A 22,391-nucleotide genomic window follows, 5' to 3' on the forward strand; every position below is an offset into this window, starting at 1 on the left:
TGATTTTTCACGCTGATGTTCACGCCGTGCGTCGAAGTTGTGATATTGAACCCCTGCATTGACTCGCTGAACAGGAAGGTAGCCACCGCATCCGGCAGCTTGCAGAGGTTTTGCCAGATTGATTCATGAGAAGAGCTGTGACGTTGCAAAGACTCGGAGTTACAATGTCCTGTAATTGCGTCCAGCCTAGAACTTGAAGTGGTTCGCGCAACAGGCATGTCTCATGCCCACTCTGCCCGCTACGGAGCATTGTGATGGTATCGATTGTATATGAGATTGGCCGGCAGAATGCTTTCAAGATTATTTGGATTACAATTAGCAGACACGAGGGGCGCAGCACTCGGTCGGCGACAAACATCGGCTGTAGCTTCATCAAAACCGCAAGTCGACTCGAGTGCTGAAGTGAGAGGAGGATTGGGCTAGGGGCTGAGAACAGGGACGTTGGCTGGGAAGGGGGAGAACTGGGATGGGGACTGGGAACGTGGGGAACAGGGACAGGGAACGGGGATGCAATGATAGTTTAGACAAATGGGTTGATTTAATAAAAACCTGGGTCATTTTAACATTTCCCTTTAAATATCAAAACAGGTTATATAGTTTTTAGAAACATAAATTTGTGGACACAACTCAAAAAAATTGATCTGTTTGTATTGACTTGATTTTACATGTGTGTGTGAATATACACATATATACATATATATATATATATGTACACAATATCACTCCAACTTAAAAAAATAATTTTCTCGTTGAAAGTTTCTAAACAAACATTAAATATCCGAAAGGTCTACCAGAAACAACAAGTTACACAATCAAAATGCGACCATCAGCAACAAAGTAGAAGTTTTATTTGTAACAAACAAATCGTGTGATCAAATCACAATTAAAAGACATATCAAAATTGCATGTACAATATCCAAACAATCAATGAATAATGCCATTTTATGGCAGGGCTCTCCCCTTTAAGATTTGGGCTGGCTCGAATTGGTTGCCCAGGGTAAGCCCAGGGTAAGCCCAAGCCACCCCACCCGGGCTTCCCAACTTGGGCAGCCCCACCAGCTCTGTCTCTGATTGGCACTGACCTCCTTGCACCTCCCCTGGGCAGATCGGGCAGCACAACGGGGGTAAAGATGAATGAAAACAGCAAGCGGGTCGTCATCCACGTCCCACTGAACACTTCATTCATTGTGCTAAAGAATAGCCTTGCAAAGAAGAGCAGCCAAATCAGCAGTGCTGATTCAAAAAGCTTCCACCATCGCCTCCCGCCACTCTGCCAGCAGATCGTCGTCCATGCAATTCCAGAGCTATGTGCAGGATTTTCTAGTCGCAAAGTGAACGGGAGCAGTATTCTTTTCCCTCTGAAGGTTTGTGTCAAATCTAGCGAGTTTGATCACTAGCTGTAGACATAACGGCTTAAAAAAATAAAATAAAAAATGGTCTAATTGTTTAATCTGACTTCTGTGTTTGTGTGTGTGAAATTACGCATGTTTCTTGAGATTTCAGGTGTTTTAAAATCCACTCTTTCCTCGCTTTGGTATCCAAGCTGCATTCTGGTTATACGACTGATTCGTTGTTTTGCATTCTAATTGTAGGCAGCAGTCGTTAGAACGAACGAACTTTCGGTAATGGCGCTCAGCAGTTTGCAACCGTGATAGTCAACTTTAAGCATTTCTGTTTGAAGTTGAATTCAAAGACGCGTCCTTAGTTTAATGATGCATTTTCATTTTTTAATTTTTGCAGTGAATTGAGTGCAATCTTGCTTACACAAGATTCACAGGTAGCTTTTCAACTTTTGTGAGCTATTTCCTAACTGACTTTAAGGGAATTTCTTTTTTCCACGTGGTTTCCTCAAGTCCTCTTGCATTGCACATGATGCTTCATTCCTTTCCATGCTTGATTCACATTTTTTAAATCAATTTTTGCATGATTTGAACTCACATATTCTTTGGGTGCAGGAGCTTGTTTCGTGGAACTTGTACATGTAAACAATTTTACTGCGTTCCTCCAATCGTGTGGAGCCTCGAATTATTAGAATCTGTATGCCTATCGGGTGATTTCTTTGCTACATAAATTTTGTGACCTTTTATAGTGCCATCGTCTACCTGCCATTTCTGTTTTTAAAATTTCTGTCAATAATCAAGTACTCACTGGTGTGTAGTGAAAATGAGTTTTACATCCTCGCGGCGAATTCCGAACGACAGTGTTTGTGAGGTTGAAGAACCGAGACTCGATAGAGAATATGACTCAAAGGTACACTAGTACAACTAAGCATGTATCCTTCGATTTAACGATTCAACTTGAGTAATACGACTTCAAATTATTTGAGAGCAATGTCTACACTAGTTTCGGTTTCGTCCATAAGGTTTAGAATCTTTTCGCTTACAACAAATTTTTATTCCAGGTGTACATGGCTTGCATTCTACAAGGTAGCAGGTATTCCAAGTTCATTCATCTCGCTTTGCAACACATATACTTAAATAAATTGTCATACTGCTTTTTTGATAACCAATTCGTTTATGCGAACACCACTGACAACTAACATCTCAATCCTTGTTGGTACAGGTTAGGCATGTCATATTTTGACACAGAAGCAAACGCGATGTTTGTTTTGGAGACTTGGGAGGATGGAAGTGAGGAGTTTCCGTCCATGCAGCTTAGTGAGTGGATTCTTTAACCAAAGCGACAGGCCCTCGCATCCTAGAACTGCACATGCTTACTTTATCTAATCAGAAGTCACCATTGGCTTTGATTGCTTCGTGCTTGACCCTTCAGCTCTACGCTATGTTCTATCATTGCGTATATGTTGCAACTCCTCCTCCTAAATTTTTGATATTGGTATATGAAATTCCAAAATTATTGATATCTGATTGACGCGTTTCGTGCTCCGCAGTAAAATATCAGGTATGTTCAACAGCAGATTAACAATTATCTGTTAGTCACGCGCTGAAGAGATTACCACTATCGGCAACAAACATTGATCCAACGAGGGCTTTTCGTGTGTTTAGGCTCAGCCTCTTGTCATCTATACCAGTACGAAAATGGATGACACGTTTGTAACTGCACTTCAAAAGAAAGGTGATATCGTCGGCCTGCCTTCTACCATTTAGCTTATGAAAATACCACCTCTGATCTTAACTTATTAAGAGCACGTTAACTGCATTCTGAATTTTTTGTTTGTAATAATTTACCAATTTCTTTTTTCATGTGATCCAGCACTTTGCGTGGCAGTCGGAAAATAAAGAAATATGAACCCCTTTTAGCAAGTGATAATAGTGAATATGTGACAGAGGTCTTTCGTGTTTGTGTTTGACATCAAGCAGTCAAGGAGGAAGATGAACCGCATGAAGTGAAGATAGTAAAAAGTTCTCATTTTAGTTACCAGCAAGCACGTCACAGGTGCTCTAGATCTATGTCCGGCATTGAAAGCCGAGTTATAGTCTTTTTTGCTGTCACTTGAGTGCTCATATCAAATATCATATTCAATATGTTTTCACGGCATGACATCTGTTCTATTCTTTGATGTTGAGAAACTGCTTTGTGGTATCCAAGGAGAGGTATGAAGATGCGAATGCGAATATGCACCACAGATTAACTAGAACTTAACATCAGCGACATTTCCAATTATGAAAACCTTGTAATATCACAAGTTAATGGGTTAGTCATGATCAGGTGTAGTGAGCGCCGTTTCACATACCCTTTTAAAGCTTGAGGATGTTTTTATGTTGTTGCGTTTCCTGATCTCTGTAGATTGGCTTATCTGCGTGTCACTGGAATGGAAGAAGATTTCAACGACAGGGAAAGAATGCACCTGGTAGGTCCTCCTACCTTTTTCGTAAATCTCTTGTTCCATGCTTCCGATCTTCCCCATTGTAGAAAGATGCCCAGCAGTTTCTGTCTTGATGTAATGTGTGACATCAGGACAATTCCGCTGAAGATGTTTCTACCACGAATAATGTTGTGCATGGTGCAGTTGAACTCTATGATGAATCTTGACAGTGAAATGCAAGTTCGGGCTGCTGGTGGTCTTCTTGGTATTCTTCAGCAAGAAATGCTCATTGATGATATGGTAGTTGAAGAATATAGAATTTCTCCTCTTCAAATTGGAAGCATCTGCGAGCTCTCTCTGTATCCTTTTATATTCAGGTCGTTAGATATCTTCAACCACATTCGGCTATTTAAGGGCTTACTGTCAAAACCGAGGAGGGTGCAAGACATCCTCTATGTGTATCATAAGAATGTCTATCGATCTATCAGTCACATGGTTCACCAAAACTAGTTCCTGATGACGAATCTTTGGTGGCTCTGTTATCTAAATAGCCCAGGCAATTCGATCCTTGACAGAAGTAGTAATGGTTTTCTGAATGTTGATGCGTCTACGCATGATGCACTACATATTTTCCAGGTTGATAAACATGCCAGTTCGATGGGCATTGGAAAAGCAAAAGAAGGGTAAATTCAAACTATGAAATTGGCAACTTTTCATGGCAACTCTAGCACATGTTTATGCGGATTGCTGATTCCAATTTTTTTGCATGTGATTTGATTCCATGTCAGGTTTTCCCTTTTCGGTCTCCTCAACAAGGTATGCAATCATCGTGCTTCTTCGCCCTTGAATAGGGTATTGGCCTCTAGAATGTACCCCCAACTGCGAGAAAGTGTTAATACATGTATACATGCTTGTTGTAAGACCAAGAGGAAGTAGGAGGATTGATTTTACCCAAGCGGGGGTGGATAAGTACGTTTGATCAGATCATTTTCTATTGAGTGCTCCTAATATCCCTCACGTGGCTAGCTCTTCCACTTATTTTCATTAATTAATTCTGGCCCAACGTTTAATCATCGTGGACTTCTTGATCAGTGTTTAACACAACCAGGGCGGAAACTTTTAAGGTATGCGAATGCTGCATTTTCGAGGTCTGGTAAACTATTTGTTGAGAGAAAGTAGTTTTGAAAATCTTAATACTCTTTTCCGTTATTTATTTATTTATTTTATAATTTTTTCCCTGCTTGGGATTGCTGGTAGACAAACTCCAAAATTATGTGCTTTAGAGTCGGGATTGAGGCGTTTGGTGTTGTGTACCACAGGTTATGGTTTCTTAGACCAATTTTGGACTTGAGCGTCCTCAATGACCGGCTTGATACGGTATCCTCTTTTCACGTTTCAGCACGATTCACTTAAATTTTTCGACAATAAAGTATAGACTACACGTTGCAATTCCTTACAATGTAGCGCCAGGTTTCAGCTTTCAGACTCTCCCAGGACTTGGTGTCTGCTTTGCGGAATACATTGAAAGGCATTAAAGATATTCCTAGGCTCATCAAGGTAATAATACAGTGTCCACCCACAGCCCTCCAGTTGACGGATGTTGCAGGTAGAAGTGCGCTACTGATTTCTCTTATCATAGTTGGTAACTTAAATGCTCATGTTGCAGACGAAGCAAGGTTAGTCACCAAGCTTAATAAAATTTAATCTAGAACGTTTGTGGTCAACAGAAAATAAGTTCACCAAGTTCAGTAGTGACCTCAAAGGATTGGGCAGTTTTCACACAGGTAAACCAATAAGTTTATCGCCCCTCCTCTGTTTGGTGGCCTCTGAAACTGCCTCTGTTGATTTATTTATTTATTATTTATTTATATTTTTTCGTTTATTTGTTTTTGTACTTCTTTTGACGTTAACGTGTCGTGTTTAGCAGAGTGTAAGCGCTCTTATCCACATTCGAGCCATGTTTGAGGTGGCAGTGTCCCAGAGACATCAAAGTCAAATTTCTTTGATCGATCTTCAAATTGTGAAGAAGGTGCATGTAGCTCTTACTTAACACGTTGAAAACCTCGTGAGTGTCTTGTAATTTTTTCTCGCTCAGAGGTAAACTTGTGTCCAGTAAGGCATACTTACTAAAATGATTCCGTGAAAATCAGAAGACAGTTGCATGCACCTTCATCTGCGGTGGTGCTCACATACACGTTATGGCGCAGTTGAGAACTTATAGCAGGTTTTGAGAATTTCTTTTATTCGGCTGGACTTGTTTGTTCAGGTCATGAGTCAAATTACCGAGGATCTCATGTACGTCAACAGCATAGTAAGTTATCCTTTCGGACTTCGTTGATCGATTAAGAAAGTGAATACTCACTTCGTCAGATTGAAAGGCTAGGCAAAATGACGTGGATCACCCAGGACTACCCTCTTCATCAAACATATGCTTGCGTTGGTTTATCATCATATTGAGGAAATTGATGCCAATGCATATGGAAAGTGACACTCGCTATTGTTTTCCAATATTTGCAGGTAGCAGGCGTCATTGACTTCGATCAGAGATGTGGTGACTCCTCCAAAACGATGGTTGCATATGGAGTTTGTGAAGAGGTTTGATCACCCTTAAACTCGGTACTGATTAAGCAGTGTCAACTAGTGTTAGGATTCAACAGTGGCCCGATTCCGTTGCTGGTTTGAGATGCATCTAACATCATCCTGGTTAAAAATCAAGCATTTCCTAAACCAATCTGACATATTATTTCGATCAGCTTGATGAACTCAAGAATATTTTTGAGGGGCTCCCCGACTTCCTCAATCAGGTATCATCAACTCTTTATTTTTCAAGTATGTTTAAGTCGATCTTTTATTTCTTATGATATGTTTAACACTGAAGAGGTTATTTTCCTTATCCAGGTATCTTATGTTGAAGAGAATGGAATATTGTTAAGACTTTCCGGCAGTTGCGCACATGTTGAGTTGAATGACTGAATGACATGTCCAGATCACTGGGGTTGAGTTGAATGATTTGAAACTTCAAGTCGGGTCCGAAGAAGCTGCAATATGTTACATCCCTCAAGTTGGTAGTACTCATGTCCATCAATCAGCGAATCAGATTTATACAAATAATGTTTGGTTTTGGACACCAGTTTTATTCGTTTTTCTCATTCATGTGATGTTGAAAATTCGAATTCTTAAACGACTCTATTTTTCATCCTATAAAGATTTTAACATTTGCTTTTTGTCAATGCACAGGTTACCTGTTAAAATTCGAGTCAAAGATGCTTGATGAGTATACCCTTGAGAGCCGTCCAGACATCCAGCTGGCAGTAAGTGAACCCGTCCTTCATGTACGACGTCAATAAAAAAATTGCAGCAAAAGACGCATCGCTGGAGCCCGCATTTCTTCTCATTTTGCGTAGTTGAGTGATGTGGGACTGATGCTATCCTGGACAGAAGTTAATGTTGACATCAATTTGGTAGCAAAAAGTTTAAATGGCGCCATCTAAATCAGCGCCTAAAACTGTTCATGGTGAAAATAAACACAGAATAATGCTGATTGTAACGTTTGGGTCGTGTCCTAGTTCGAAGGAGGGATTGAAGGGGGTTACTTTTATCACACCTCGAAGACCAGGGAGCTGGATGAAGTGATTGGAGACATTCTACACAAGATTTTAGGTACGAGGATTCATTTTGAAGGTCAGAGAGCTTCGTGTACTTGCAGATAAGTTCTTGAAATGTTTCAGTCATAACTAAGAGGTAATTTCTCCAGATATGGAGCATGCAATTCTGAGGGATCTGGAGCGCAGAGTATTAATTTATGCTTCGGCATTGCGCCATGCAGCGGATGTTGCAGCAGAAATCGATTGGTACAAAGATCTTTCAATGGCTGAAGCTCATAATAATTTGGTGTTTCATTCTGTCATATGCAAAGTTGAGTCTTCATTATAAATCCCGAGAAAAGTGTGTATATTCTACAATCATTTTTAACATGAGATGCGAATGATATGATTAAGTATAAGGTGAATGTTCCTCCGAATTACTGTGTCCTCCCTTGCTGTGGAGATAGTCTGAACAGCGAAGTAACTTATTGATTGTCGTCTTTCTGTTGCTGAAATATTGAAGCTTGGTTGCACTGAGTACTGTGGCTCACGACCAAAAGTACGTGCGTCCCCAGTTGTCCGAGAATAATGTTCTCATGATAAAAGCTGGAAGGTACGCAATCTTCAAACTACACAATTTATAGAGGCAATTTATGGTCTTGGCTTCCAGACGTATCTGTAGAGTTATATTCACATCACGATGAAGGGCATATTTGAGGTGCAGGCATCCTCTCCAGGAGTGTATTGTCAACACGTTTGTGCCAAATGACACCAACATTGACCAAAGTAGTAAGCAATGCTAGCACTACCCCTCATTTTCGGATCAGTACGGGGCAATAAGTATCACTTTGTACTAAAATATTGCATTCATTACGTAAGCTCTAAAGTAATTGAATTTAATTGAGTATATTACGATCAGCCGTCCTAAACTCAGATGGAGGATAGTACGTACTTCAAGCAGCCTCTGAGTAATAAAGTGGTTGTTACCAATATGCAGGTCGTATAAACATTATATCTGGCCCAAACTACTCAGGCAAGAGCATTTACGCGAAGCAGGTATATCTTTAATCGAGGAACTTTAAGATAGGTTATGCTTATGAAGTCCAGCTCCATGTTGTAGAATATTCAGTCGCTGCACTCTATTTTGAACCGTTATGCTTGAGAATTCGAGAAACGTTCTCGTTTAATTCAACATTTGATGCCTAGAAATAGTAGACGTGATTGCAAGTGAAAACGATATGAAAACTTCCAGGTTGCTCTCATCGTATTTCTAGCACATATTGGAAGCTTTGTTCCAGCAGAAGCGGCAGTAATTGGTCTTACTGACAGGTGCAATATCAATATCATGCACATCCTGTTCTGTCCATGTCTGCTTAATATGAAATTACCCTTGAAGGACTAAATTTGTCACTCCTGTTGGCGAATCTAATTTCTGCGTAATCATGAAAAGACAATTTCCACGATACTGCATTGCATCCCGCAGAATCTTCACAAGAGTCTCCAGCAAAGAGACAATGGCTGTTCAACAGTCAACGTTCATGATTGACTTGCATCAGATAGCCTTCATGCTGAGGCAAGTCCAAAGCATAGATAACACAAAGGTCATTATGAATAGCGATTGCTGCGTAAAGAGGCATCACTATGATGTCGGAAGTCACCAAATTGCTGAGTTGATCGATAATTGTGGTTCAGCTTATATTAGTTTCCAGTAAAATTAGGGAACTTGTTTTCTGATTACAACTGGTAACATTAACTGATGCTGAACCACTAGACATGCTACTTCGAGGTCCTTGTGCGTGATTGACGAGTTCGGCAAGGGCACCTTGGTCCCAGGTATGGAAAGTTACTCTGTAGTTTCTTCTCAGAGATTTACATCTTTCTCTTAACTTTTTAACTTTTTAGAAACAAGGTACGTATCATTGAATAGAACAATATCTTCAGGCTTTATGTATTTTTCGTAAGCTCAATTCTTATAGACGTTTGACATGCAGCAATAATAATTTAATTGTGGTGGCAGATGGTGTTGGTCTCCTTTGTGCAACCTTGCATCACCTTACAACCCAAGAAGAAAAGCCTAAGGTAACCTTGCCGCAAGATATTTCATTATGTAGATGATCTTTTATCTGAGCATAAATCTACTTGACATGATCATCCTTCAATCTCTTTTCTTTTGTCAGGTTTTGGCATGTACACACTTCTGTGAAGTCTTCGATGAGAATTATCTACCCAAGGTACTTTTTTTATCTTCTAACATGTACATAAAGAGTATCTTATCGATCATTTGAGACGACTCTTCTGAATACGATCTTGCTTTAAGTTTTCGGCTGAAACGTACCCCTGTCGACGGTGGATCGATGAGTGCACTCCATTGTCGCGAAATTCACCATTTTGAGTAAATGACCTGAAAGATTTCTCCCTCTTCATACTGGCAGTCGCAGAATATCTCATTTTACACCATGAGTGTCCTCGAGCCGGATGGACATAAAAATGCTGTCAGAGGCGTTGATGAGATTGTGTTCCTTTACAGGTCCTTACTCCTCTACTCAAGAACTACTAGAATGCTTTTTCAGAGAAGAATTAAACAAACTTGATTGGAATAAACGAAGAAAGCATGTCCTCATTGTAAGACTTTGTATTAGAAGGGAGGAAGTATTTTTCATATGTTAAATGTCACACTCTACTTCTGGATATGATGTTTGTACTACTTCAGAATTGTGATGGTATGAAGACTACCGTCACGAGGATGCAGAACTGTTGACATTAGTGTGACTCAATGCTCATACGCAGGCTCGTTCCTGGTCGTGTGGTCCCAAGTTATGGTATGTTCAGAAAAATACAGAACTTTCAAATTTAACAAGGGAAGATGATGCTGGTTTCTCAATTTTGACATGGGAGATTTTTCTGAAAGTCTGAGGCAAAGATCAGCAGTCCTAAGCGTAATGTGATTTAGTTTTTAATTTCCTATTGTTGGAAGGTTCCGTTTTAACTTTAGAATTCGCAGGTATACATTGTGCGGAGCTTGCAGGTACATTTGAATCACTTTTTTCAAAATCTTGAAATACACAACATTCAGTTATATTTGACGGAAGAGCCACTCACTTAATTTTTTAAAAATAAATTTGTGTGGTTGAACTTTCGACTGTTTAGAGGAGCATCTTCAAGAGGAAGTCCTCTTTGATTTGCACTTACTAATATAACCGAAAATAAAGTAACTGCATTTCTTGTGCCTGCTCCTGTCCAATGCAATGTTTTCCTCTCAGTTGTCATAGTGTGTTCTATTTGTACAGGAGATTTAAAAAAAATTACAAGTTCAACTCTGTTAGTCAACATGTGCATAGCCCACATATTATTTGGTCCTTCATAGCTTACTACTGAAAGTTTTGATACAGGTGTTCCAGCCGAGATTTTGAAGAGATGCGTTGAAATCTCAGAATGTACCAAAGAAGGGAGACCAATTGAGCGCCTTGGTACAAGACGTACCACTGCCATGGATCAAATTTATAAGGTAAAATAACTACTGTCTACCAAGGCCTCTGACTTTGATGGAGGAACAAATTAACAAGTTCCTCGTCAAACATACTACCAGTGGATAATATGTAGAATACAGTGCTTTCTATTGCAAAGTATTGAACATGAAACCGAGTAAAAAGATATCTTCCTCAAAATACTCGTACCAAGCAATCGCAGCTGTATTGGCGAAAATTTTAATTTGTAGAGTTCACGAAGGACTCTCATCAATTGTGCAGACGATTGCGGATCTTCTACAGAAGTTCGACTGCGAGAAGGATGATTTGAATAAGTTCCTATCTGAAGTTTTTTCCCTTCTCGCTAGTTAGTTCTGGCCTAGTGCAATCCATAAAATTTCTATCAAACTAGTGGTATTGTAGGTCATGATTTAGAGATAGCATTTCGGTGTAGGTCATGACTTCAAGTCAACACCTACTGCTCGGTGCGTGGCGTTACTGAAATTGAAATGATTCTCTAAATTTTTAAGCACTGTTTGTATAGTTTCATTCCGTTAACAATTGCAAATCATCAGTCCTATTTGTAGCATCGTTGTGGTTTTACACAGAGTGAAGGCAAATCTCTGCTGAGGTGCTCTGGAATGAGGTGTTTCCAATATTGATATTGTGCATTTGCCATGGAAGAAACATCCATTATTGTGTATGTAAACATAAAAAAGCAATAGCTTGAATAGTGTATACGCATATATTTACGAAGTGTCACATTTTCTCACATCTATTTAAGAGTAGTCTTCATTAAAACGATGCGTTTACAAATCATTACTCTGTTTACAATTCATAGTGTTGTAATACATGTGCATTTTATGGATTCACATTCAATTCCATAAAGAAATAATCGTATGCCACATATATAACATAGAACATTGTTATATAGATTGTCGTACTAAATTTCAGAATCAATAACAATATACAAGCAATAGTCTCACACTGTGATCCGGGTGTTCCACAGGAAGCTGGCACGACGACGACGACGACGACGACGACGGAGGGAGGACGACGCCCATCGTTCGTCGAGTTTCGTGGACGAGGGGTGACACTGCAGACGGGTTCGCGGAGGAGAGAGTTGGCCGGATCGTGGCGAAGATGCAAAGCGGGAACTCACCCCGCCGGCGTAGATTTGTGAGGGAGTCCGTCCTTGAGGGATTTCGGTAGTTTTTGAATACTGCGTCCAACGGTGATTCTCGCAGCGTAAGAATCAATCACTGCTCTAGATTGAATGCGCAAGGGGGCCCTTGGCAGGAAGGGAGGAGGAGGAGCAGTGACGGTGATGGTGGCAGAGATGGCGTCACAGCAGTTCTCGGTGACGCTGTCGCCATCGCCATCGCCATCGCCGTCGTATTCGTCATTAAGCGGGTCCAGTCAGAAACGGAAACGATCCGCGCAGGATGCTGCTGCAACGGCAGACGAGTTTGTGGCAAACTCCCCGAACCCCTTCCTCCAACCACACTCCAACGCTCACATCAAAGCGTCCACCAATCTTCTCAACGGTGGTGACCCTGTCGGCTCCCTCAACCAGCAGCAGCATCCGATTATAATGCCGTTGTCCTCGCTGGACTCGCAGCACACGCTGCCGGAAAATCCCGGGAGCTCGCTGGAGGATGAGGACGATGGGGAAAATGGAGGGCATCATCACGTCATGTCGTCCGATGGGGTCAAGAATGGGCCTAGCTATGGTCGGTTCGAAGGTGCGAACGGCGGTGGGGATGGGGATGAAGAGGAGGACGACGATGAGGAGGAAGGCGAAGCGAACGAAGAAGAAGGAGAGCACGACGAAGGTAAAACCCTAAACCTTGGTATGCCTTCGCAATCAGCGTTCTTGCTCAGGCATTGGAACGGATCCTGACGATTGTGATCTGTTGTCTTATTCTTTCTTTCTTTCTTTATTTTATTTTTAAAGCCTACTTTGCAACTTGAAGACTATGCAGGAGCTTTAGCAGAGGGCTGTTTGGAATGTTGGATAATGATCTTGCTTGTTTTAACTTTTAAGATGACGGTAGTGTTTGGCACAATTGATCGTATCTTTTTATTTTTGTTTTTTTACGGCTGCCTTAATTTGTGGAAACTGACTGAGAATGTGATCGTATCTCGGGAGCACCTTGAGAAACCTAAAGACTGGGAGTTTCTATGATGTGATGTATCCAATCTATTCAATTCTTTACTCTAATGGTAATATTTACAATAATTATTGTATGAATGTCATTTACAGATGGGGAGGACGACGAGGAAGACGATGACGAAGAAGAGGAAGATACGATGCAGACATTCTCAGCTGCACGGCTTGAAGGTTAGTGCCGCGTTAGTTGTTACAATTATCTCTTTTGGCATTCTAATTGAGTTTCCGTTTCTGGCATCATCTGCTGTTGTAATCATGTAAGAAACTAACTTCGAGTCTCCTCACTCTATTATATTATTTCAGCGCCTCCTGCACACAGCGTTTCCCGCGTGAAGGTTGAACCATCAGTGGATGGAGCTCGAGAGTCCGGAGCACAGTTACCAGCCGTGACCCCAAGTCCCAATCTAGCTGGTGCCAGTGGCAACTCTGTTGACGTCAAGCCTAGCGTGGCAGATACAATTCAGACCAGTGGTGCTTATTGTTCTCGCGAAGAAAATCTTAAGAAAGAGGTACTATCTTGACCATTATTTGTAATCTTTTAGGAGTGATGCTTCCGACATATTTCGTTGTGACCAAACCTGGTACACTTCATAATCGAGAGACATCGGTTGTTGGTTCTCTATATTTGGTAATCAAAAGAGATTCACTTATCAAGTTTCTATTCAAGATTTATCGTGGATAAGCTTACCATAGCTTCAGAATTCTGCAGGAAGATGCTGGTCGCCTTAAGTTTATATGCCTTAGCAATGACGGCGAAGATCAGCATATGATTTGGTGAGTTTTGCAGTGTATTTTCGATGAGGTTGTACTTGAGACATAAAAGACTTAATTTGAGGGAACCTGCAATACATCAAAGTAGTGGTTACTGTTAAGCTGTTGTCTCGTGAATACAATTCGCTGTTGTTATACTAACGTCTGAGCAGTTTGAGCATGAAAGCATTTTCTGGGCTTCTCCGGTATGCTTTTGAGCGAGATATCACGTTAAGAATTTTCCAAGTTGGTAATTTTTTCGTTTGTTTAGGATTGATTCTTTCAATGCTCAGCAGAGGGTTGCTACTCGCCAACTTTTCAAATTAAATTTGATAGATTAAATGTTAGTTGTATTATATATACTAAATTGTTTCCATGGGACTGTCCACAGGCTTATTGGTTTGAAAAACATCTTTGCAAGGCAACTTCCCAACATGCCTAAAGAGTACATAGTGCGTCTTGTGATGGACAGGTACGTTTTTCTCGAAATACACGTGCTTATTTATAGAGTTTTACTTCATTCAAGATCTCTGATCTATTTATCATTTAGTTTTCTTCCTGCATTGACTTAGGTGCATTTTGGTACTTCATTTCTTATTTTTTTCTGTATGCCTTCCATGGTGATTTTGTTCTGTAATTAAGGAATCTAGATATTGATGTTGCAGAAGCCACAAATCTATGATGATCATCAAAAACAACAACGTGGTGGGAGGTATTACATACAGACCATATCTTAGGTAATGGACATTTCGGTTTTTTATTTTTTACTTTTTTGGACTAAGATGCAAGAGCGTGTCGAGAGAAGCTTTAAAATCTTTCTTTTTAAGTTGTTTTTTGTTCAATTCACTTCGATGCTTGATATAAGTTTGGAATCTTGAGCTTACAATCGACTCTCATACAGCCAAAGATTTGGGGAGATTGCCTTTTGCGCTATTACTGCCGATGAACAGGTTATTTTTCTGATACCTGATCCTTAAATAGAATGAGACGATCTAATGCGACTAAATCCCTTTTGTTTGTGTTCTATTCCTGTTTGATAGCACTCTTCCAGCAGCTACTTCTTTGTGTTATCCGCAGTGAGGAGTTGATGTACTTCTGAGAACACAGGCATCCAACCAAATTTTAATCATCGCTGTTGTGTAACCATAGTTATAAAAGGAGTAGTACTGTGATCAATTTGTGGTTTTCTTAGATAGTTGTATGGACATTCTTAAACATAAGTTGTCATGATATTCGGAGTGTTGAGTTCAAGTGAAGATACATCAGGTTGGTAATTTTTTGAATTATGCCTGCAGGTGAAAGGGTATGGTACACGCTTGATGAATCACTTGAAGCAGTATGCGCGTGTTTCTGATGGTCTTACACATTTTCTTACGTATGCGGATAACAATGCTGTTGGTTACTTCACCAAGCAGGTGCGATATTCAAATTTTGATTTTTTAGAATAGTGGTGTAATTTCCAGCTGCGTCGCTGAGAAGTTGACACGCTGCGCATCACCTCAATGAGCATTTTGTGGAACTCTTAGAAGGGGTGATTTATGCGTGGCGTTTCTTTGTTTCATAGGGATTCACAAAAGAAATTGAAATGGAGAAGGAGAGATGGCATGGGTAAGCTTTCCATCAATTCACTGTTGATTTTGTTTCTCATTCCGAAATCGTTTTCTATGGCACTTGCATAGGATGTGCATTTAATTTTTATCACGAATGATATGCCCCATCATCGGGTGCAATCTAACCTGTGTGCAGTTATATCAAAGATTATGATGGAGGGACCTTGATGGAGTGCCGCATTGATCCAAAGTTACCCTATATCGATCTCCCTGCTATGATTAGAAGTCAAAGGCAGGCATGTGAATCTGGTCTTTGAGTTTCTTCACTGAGAAGTAAATTTGAAGAAAATGTAGTGATTCTTCCTAGGAATTAGCGGTTGCGCTGGGTTGGAAGTGAGAATGTTTTAGTTACTGCACACTATGTTTTTGAACCACGGCTTGTCTTGGGTTTAACTTTTGGTGTCTGTCGTTTGTCAAACTCTCATGTTCACATGCTCGCATAATGTTAACAGGCTATTGATGAGAAGATCCGAGAACTTTCAAACTGTCATCTGGTCTATCAAGGGCTTGATCTACCTAAGGTAATCGATACGGGCCTCATTTTGTAGGACCTGAAGTGCTCAAATGATGCCTACATACGCATAGTGATGGCCAGTAACATGGAAGTTCCTAAAATGTCTATTAATCAACAAAATTTACCCGGATTGTATACGTCAACTGTTTAAGTAACTTACGACTCCTGCTTTAAGCTATCTTACTAAGTGTAATTTTGCTTTCCTATGCAGAAGGAAGCTGGAGTCCTCAAGCGACCCTTACGAATAGAAGATATTCCGGGTCTTAGTAAGTTCTTCATTGAGTTTCCTTACTCAGTCCTTTTCTGTTGAATGACTTTTGGTCATTACGATTTCAAGTTTTATCTCTGCATTTTGTTCTTGTGGTTCTTGTGACTTGTCTCTGGTCAGAAATAAGAGTTTCCAAATTTTTTATTTCTGACGTGAAGGTGCCTTTTTTGTTCTAACAGAAGAGGCAGGGTGGGTACCTGATCAACCACCTCATTCTCGGTTTAGGCTCATCAACAACCCCTCAGATGGTCCACCTTCACGTCAAGCTTTGCATAATTTTATGCGATCATTGGTTAAGGTATGCAGATGTTTTTTTATTGAAAGTTTTAACTTTTGTAGGTTTCTCATGTGCTTTTTGCATGAATGAATAGTATTCTAATTGATGGTATCATCTTGTGTGATGGAAACATTGACTTGTATTTTGTGTATTTCAAACTACGTGCTCGCACCTTAACCAGGTATTGGAACTTGGAGGGTGGGTTGGAACTTAACACGGTGTTTATTGTGTGCAGGCTGTAACTGAGCACGCAGATGCGTGGCCTTTCAAAGAACCAGTCGATGCACGGGAGGTTCCTGATTACTATGACATCATTAAGGATCCCATCGGTACAAAGATCACTGCCCTTCTGCATATCATATTTGGTTTTCCTCGCACAGGTTTGACCACTGAAACTTCCATGCTTTTGATTCAGATTTGAAGACCATCTCTAAACGCGTGGAAAGTGAACAATATTATATAACTCTAGAGATGTTTGCTTCCGATATGAAGCGTATGTTCAATAACGCTCGCACGTACAACTCTCCAGAAACTATCTATTACAAGTGTACCAACAGGTATGCCCTTCCTATTCCATTGTTATGCTGTCTTTCATTTTAATGTGGAAACTTGCACTGGCTATAATTCCGTGGCACCTTTGTAAGTCACAACCATTTCATTAAGTTCTTGTGAACGTGTTTTCAGGCTGGATTCATTTTTTACAAACAAGTTTCAGGCTGGTGCTCAGTTGGTCAGCAGATCACAACACTTGTAACGCAATTCTACCCCAAAGCCAGGCTACCTGCAAATCCTGTGGAGCTCTTATGCTCTAGTGCTGTGACACAACATATTTGTTTATGTGAATTTTTTTAGTATCGTGTACAGAAGAATTGGTCCAATTAGCCTAGAGATACAAAAATTACAATTATGGTCAGTGTCATCTGCTAGGTATGCGCAGGTTAGTTAGCATACGAGTAGATTGATTGTACACCAGGCACTTGGTTTAGGTCGTCCCAGCTTTTCTTACGGTACACTCATGGAAAGGCAGCTTCAGATGGGTGGTTTTCTGTTCCTTGCAGAGGAGAAGCATTCAGGTCTGAACAGTACCTCCACTTTGAGACAGGTTCTCCGTAGAGTTACTGGACTTGCACGAAGATCAACAAATGTAGATTATTGAATTTAAAAAAAATGCACGGATGAAAGTGAAGTTATGAACAGTGTCTTTGGCCTTGCTCCATGAGCATTTTAAATCTTTAGTGTGGATCTTGAACATAACTCTTGTATGTGTGCTTGGCGACTACCGTGTAGGATGGGTCTTTCATATATGTGAACGTGAAGAAGACTTCGTGACCTTTTAAGTGTTGTATCGGACTCAGCATTTGGAATGTGGTGGAACAGTTTCATTTTTCTCCATTGGTCGATTTTCATGTTAAGATCATCTATTTGAATGGGAGATTTATAGTTCTTGAACTAATGTAATTATTGTAGCCCTTCAAATGACAAGATTTTAGATTCATTCCAGGTTATTTTTGATGTGGAATTATTTGTAATTTCGAATGTTATTCATGTTTGCAATTGTAAATTAGTATTACATTTTTTTTCATCTAATTATGTTTGGTGATATCATTGTTCTACCATTTATCAATCTCAATGAATGCATAATTTTGTTTTTGTTTATGTAGCTATTAATAGTTTGGATAAAACATAGAAGAGATGACATTTTAATTGCATTATTGATTGTTGATTAAAATTTTAAAATATGTGTATGCATGGCCAATTTGTTATCTTATAGGTAAAGGAATTTCGCAATATCTGATATAATATTGTGATATTATAATCTATTTCTGAGAATGATTCCCACTGCACTAGTAAAAGTCCATTAAGCACTCAACAATCATTTGGCTTGCTAAAGAGGTCTCATCAATGTCTGCACCTTCACGGGAGTTACGACCTATATCAAAGTCATAATCCTTTAGCTCAGTCTCACTACGGACCCTCATTCATCGATCGATAGAAAGCACCTACTTGCCGGATCCTACTATTCATGCTTCAGAATTGTGCCTCCGCGAGGTTGTCGAGAGCTTGTTCTCAAGAATTCCTCGCAGATGCGCACGTAGTTAGCTTGGCGAAGCTCCAGCGAGAAATTCGTGCGTCGGCAGCAGTTAGTCTAGATTTGCATGTGGGTCCAAACTCCACTGCCTCAGACCTCGGTCCCAGTACTGGTGGTGGATTCGTCTGAGTCCTTCTTACGGGATCAAACAACCTTCATTTAATCTGTGATGTTTTAATTCACTTTCTTGCTGCTCCAACGATGTGCTATTCAGTTCTGTGGGTGGCCGAGTGTCTGGACTGTGCCGTTCAGCAGCTTGCCGCGATGTGCTCTGCATCAGCACCTGCATGGTGGATGATGTTTCACGTGTGCGTTCTGCTGTCCCCTGTGAACACCAGATTTGGGGTGGAATTGGTGGTCTGAGATCAACCTGTGAATCGAAGTCGAGACTGTAGGTAAAAGTAGGACAATAGAGAGCATTCCATCGCTCATTTTAAACGTGAAATTGAAGATGATCCATGAAACTGATGTCTGTTTCGAGCTTGATCGAGAGACCGGACGCTTGGTCAGCTTAGAAATTTTGACTGACAGCCAAAGCTTCGTCCAGGACAGATCCGAGTTTTGACGACTGTCAAAGAAGCTTGAAGGGGCTGTGCAGATACCATCGAGATTCAGACCCCTGCCAGGAGGTGGCAGGCTCTGACGTGATTATCTGTTCGGGACGTCGAGTTGACAGAATTCCATTAGATCAGCGAGGGAGTTAACTAGATGGAGGTTTGAAGACAGGGCTCTCGTGGACAGAGCAGAGGCTTTTAGAGTAAAATATCATTCTCAACAAGTGAGTTAACTGGCAAATTTGCCTGTCACTGAGGATTGATAGTCGATCTGTTGATCAAGGCGCATTAAATGAGATCAGGGATACAATTTATGGCCAGACAAGGCTAAACAATGACGTGAAGGAGTCAGTTCAATCCTTTTAACATCTGAGTCTGCATTAAGGGAAGACACTTAAGTCCTATAAGTGGAGTTCGTCACGGCATTCCATCCAATCTCCAGAACCACAACCGGTAATCCCCAATCGTTGAGCTGGAACCTCAGACCCTCCATGGCGAGGACTCGCACAGCAGTGCTTGGACTTTTGGTTCTTAGTACATTGTGCTTGGGGACCCTACCAGCTATGATAAGCGCTTACAACAACGGTGAGGCAACATATTACGGTCCATACTACACTCGTAAGCATGCACACATGCCCCTTTGCTCTTGTCTTATTGATAGATTTGCACCTGAAAACTGTCACAAAGTATGCAAGTTTTTTAGCTTCTGTTCTCATGCTTATGACGAAGATGATCAGACTCCGGAGCAATTCCTGAACCCTGCTGGTGATTTTGCAGCGTCAGCATGCTACGGCTACAACACTCGCTCGTTCCCATTCGGCACCCTCATCGCAGCAGCCAGTTCTAGCCTCTTCAGAGGTGGCGCTGGTTGCGGTATCACATATGCCGTCACTTGTACAGGAGCACCGAGCAGCGATGGAGAGTTTTACCCTTGCTCTGACAATCCCACAGTTGCTGTGACAGTGGTTGACTTCTGTCCTGATTGTGCAGAGCCTGGCCTTGCACTCTCCCAGGAAGCTTTCTCTCGAATTGCCAATCCGGCCGACGCAGACCAGATCTTCATCGATTTCTTCCCGGACGACAATTTCTGATTCCTCCATGAGATTCATACTTGTGAAACTTGGAATTCAACTTCACAGACTAAGTTCACAGTGCACTTTCGTTTCCTTTGCTTTTGTACATACATACAAATAATGTGTTCTGAGCAAAAATAACTAGTTCTTACAGTAGCTGTCTGTTCAAGCTGTGACAATTGGGTCCTCCATTAGAGTGATTGTGATTGTTGAGGGCTCCTGCGTCGTCATTTATCAACCAGGCACATCCACAAATCGGTGGACACTTCCATTCTGGACAAACACTGGAAGTTCGACGAAGAACCCGTTTTGTTGATAAAATTATTCAGCATTGCAAGAGCATAAGGGATTGAGATATTGCTGATGAAACAAGCATGGCTGTGCCGTGAATTCAAGGTGCCAATGCTCACACAATTATCCCATGAAGAGAGAGCCCTGCAGACGACAAGCAACACTTGGTTGTGTTGTGTGCAACTTGGTTGATAATATCATCTCATAGAGAAACATAAAAGCAAAGAACCTAGATTTTATGTGTTGTGTACTAAACATGAGGTGCAATTTAATATACATGCAATGAATTTTGTGCTTTCGAATGGGATTCATTTTGATCTTTTTCACAATCATAGTTTACTGGATTTAGTTTCAATTGTAATAAATAAATAAATAAACAAATAAGCAAGTAAACTTAAGTGATTTACAAACTTCTGGCAAATGTTTTCTTTTAGCTTCTTCTAATTAAATTACTTAAACACCTCAGCTATTATACTTCAAAAATTTGTGGATTTATTTCAATTTTAAATTATTCTATAAACCTATTAGATTATATACAATTGGAATTCATATATGGACATTAAAGATTTGGTGCATAGACAATATAAATATATAGTTTCAACACCTTAAATTTAATATAAATAAATAAATAATAAATATATTATAATTATTCTTAAGAATAGATTATGTTTTAGTGTAATAAAATTTAAAAGTAACCATTATACTATAATATATTTTTTATAGATGAAGTATAGTCCTTATAAGTTATAATTTAAATCGGTCTTTTAATATGACTATATTATATTTAATTTAAAAATATAAATTTATTTCAAAATAGTTTCAACAATTTTATACACTATTCTATAAAATAAGCATGTGATATTAGGTTTTTTTTTTTTGTTAAATCACAATGTTGTAGTACTTCCTAACTTAATGGTATATTTTTGTGTTTATTAAACAATAGTTATTAATTCTATTTAAAATTCCCATATTCTATTTAGCTATTATTTTATATTAATGATATTTAAAATTCCCATATTCTATTTAGCTATTATTTTATATTAATGATATTTTTTTATAAAAGTATATTTAAAACATTCATAGAAGAGATTATAATTCTAAAATAAATTTAATAAATAAAAATACATATTTATTGAACTATGTATAAAAAGTATTTAAAATAGGACTTCTTATTTAAGTTTCTTAATTGTATTCATGTGTTGTATTGTTAACATAAACATTGTGAAGATTTGAATTAGTAGAATACAAATTGTGCCATAAAATATGATTTTTTTGTAAAAAATAATGTAACCTCATCTAAAATAGTAAAAATATCAAACTTATATTTATGATATTTCAAATTAAATTTCTGATGGTCTATTTTTAAACTAAAATTATTATATGGTATTTTAATATTTTCATTAAAAGACATAGTTATTTTATAATATTACAAAATAATTTCAAAAGCTATATTTTTTAATATATTTTTCTTTTTTAGATATTAAATGTTATTTTGATGATTTATAAGATTTTATAAGGTGTCCAAAATAAAATAAAATTAATAAATAAAAATAATAATATTTTTTTTACTTCAAATCTTATTATTATAGAGATAAAAAAAATTAAAAACTTTAAGTTTTTTAATAATTTTAATATGATAGGACTACATATCTTTTATTATATTACATAAATAAATATATTTAAAATATATATACTTATATATTTGTATATATATATATATATATATATATATACATACACACATATATGTATTATTTCACCTAAATTCTATTTTATTTTAGTATTATGATTTTTTTTAGATTCAAATAATGTTCTAAGTACAAAATCAAAAGAATATTTAAATTTATGTAAAAAATAATAGTGTAATGTATTGATTAGGAATAGAAGTACAAATTCATATATATAAATGAAATCTTCACCTAACTATTAGGGATTTAAGAAAACCAACCATATGAAATAAACCTCTCCTCTAAGTTGT

The 22,391-nt window shown here is 39.0% G+C and overlaps 4 protein-coding genes across 15 annotated transcripts; all 4 read left to right on the plus strand.

The window, feature by feature from the left end:
• The first annotated feature begins 470 nt into the window (after window positions 1-470).
• LOC112272939 (DNA mismatch repair protein MSH5) lies at window positions 471-3,033 on the plus strand. 8 transcript variants are annotated; one of them, XM_073532331.2, is made up of 8 exons: window positions 491-1,364; window positions 1,593-1,622; window positions 1,741-1,777; window positions 1,956-1,981; window positions 2,159-2,250; window positions 2,402-2,433; window positions 2,563-2,657; window positions 2,891-3,033. In XM_073532331.2, exons 5-8 carry the CDS (start codon window positions 2,164-2,166, stop codon window positions 2,920-2,922), a joined length of 246 nt encoding a protein of 81 aa, XP_073388432.1. In that variant the 5' UTR covers window positions 491-1,364; window positions 1,593-1,622; window positions 1,741-1,777; window positions 1,956-1,981; window positions 2,159-2,163; the 3' UTR covers window positions 2,923-3,033. The 8 variants fall into 8 exon arrangements, 7 of the variants coding, with proteins under 7 accessions (XP_090100886.1, XP_073388432.1, XP_073388433.1 ...); XM_073532328.2 differs by having other exon boundaries at window positions 492-1,364; window positions 1,956-2,050; XM_073532327.2 differs by having other exon boundaries at window positions 496-1,364; window positions 1,956-2,037.
• On the plus strand, window positions 2,934-11,997 carry LOC141044400 (DNA mismatch repair protein MSH5-like). 5 transcript variants are annotated; one of them, XM_073532321.1, is made up of 31 exons: window positions 2,934-3,075; window positions 3,321-3,396; window positions 3,748-3,811; window positions 3,971-4,125; window positions 4,348-4,449; window positions 4,555-4,582; window positions 4,859-4,914; window positions 5,086-5,143; window positions 5,237-5,323; window positions 5,494-5,550; window positions 5,694-5,795; window positions 6,033-6,077; window positions 6,284-6,361; window positions 6,520-6,570; window positions 6,753-6,831; window positions 7,004-7,077; window positions 7,333-7,426; window positions 7,521-7,617; window positions 7,874-7,963; window positions 8,057-8,139; window positions 8,348-8,406; window positions 8,603-8,679; window positions 8,834-8,923; window positions 9,122-9,183; window positions 9,368-9,429; window positions 9,528-9,581; window positions 9,783-9,877; window positions 10,138-10,169; window positions 10,352-10,375; window positions 10,740-10,855; window positions 11,824-11,997. In XM_073532321.1, exons 1-31 carry the CDS (start codon window positions 3,039-3,041, stop codon window positions 11,995-11,997), a joined length of 2,358 nt encoding a protein of 785 aa, XP_073388422.1. In that variant the 5' UTR covers window positions 2,934-3,038. The 5 variants fall into 5 exon arrangements, with proteins under 5 accessions (XP_073388422.1, XP_073388423.1, XP_073388424.1 ...); XM_073532322.1 differs by having other exon boundaries at window positions 8,075-8,139; XM_073532323.1 differs by having other exon boundaries at window positions 4,859-4,890.
• Window positions 11,998-12,090: 93 nt separating this feature from the next.
• On the plus strand, window positions 12,091-17,596 carry LOC112292754 (histone acetyltransferase GCN5). The gene is made up of 16 exons (XM_024541557.2): window positions 12,091-12,649; window positions 13,081-13,158; window positions 13,291-13,496; window positions 13,697-13,761; window positions 14,129-14,209; window positions 14,403-14,474; window positions 14,639-14,687; window positions 15,033-15,152; window positions 15,302-15,345; window positions 15,484-15,583; window positions 15,800-15,868; window positions 16,073-16,127; window positions 16,309-16,427; window positions 16,642-16,735; window positions 16,822-16,963; window positions 17,091-17,596. Exons 1-16 carry the CDS (start codon window positions 12,091-12,093, stop codon window positions 17,158-17,160), a joined length of 1,923 nt encoding a protein of 640 aa, XP_024397325.1. The 3' UTR covers window positions 17,161-17,596.
• An 839-nt stretch (window positions 17,597-18,435) lies between these two features.
• LOC141045095 (EG45-like domain containing protein) lies at window positions 18,436-20,641 on the plus strand. The gene is made up of 2 exons (XM_073532168.2): window positions 18,436-19,667; window positions 19,827-20,641. The coding sequence occupies exons 1-2, from the start codon at window positions 19,541-19,543 to the stop codon at window positions 20,138-20,140; spliced, it is 441 nt and encodes a 146-aa protein (XP_073388269.1). The 5' UTR covers window positions 18,436-19,540; the 3' UTR covers window positions 20,141-20,641.
• The last annotated feature ends 1,750 nt before the right edge of the window (window positions 20,642-22,391 follow it).

Source organism: Physcomitrium patens, chromosome 2, assembly GCF_059467195.1.
Source record: "Physcomitrium patens ecotype Gransden chromosome 2, ASM5946719v1, whole genome shotgun sequence".
NCBI lineage: Eukaryota > Viridiplantae > Streptophyta > Bryopsida > Funariales > Funariaceae > Physcomitrium > Physcomitrium patens.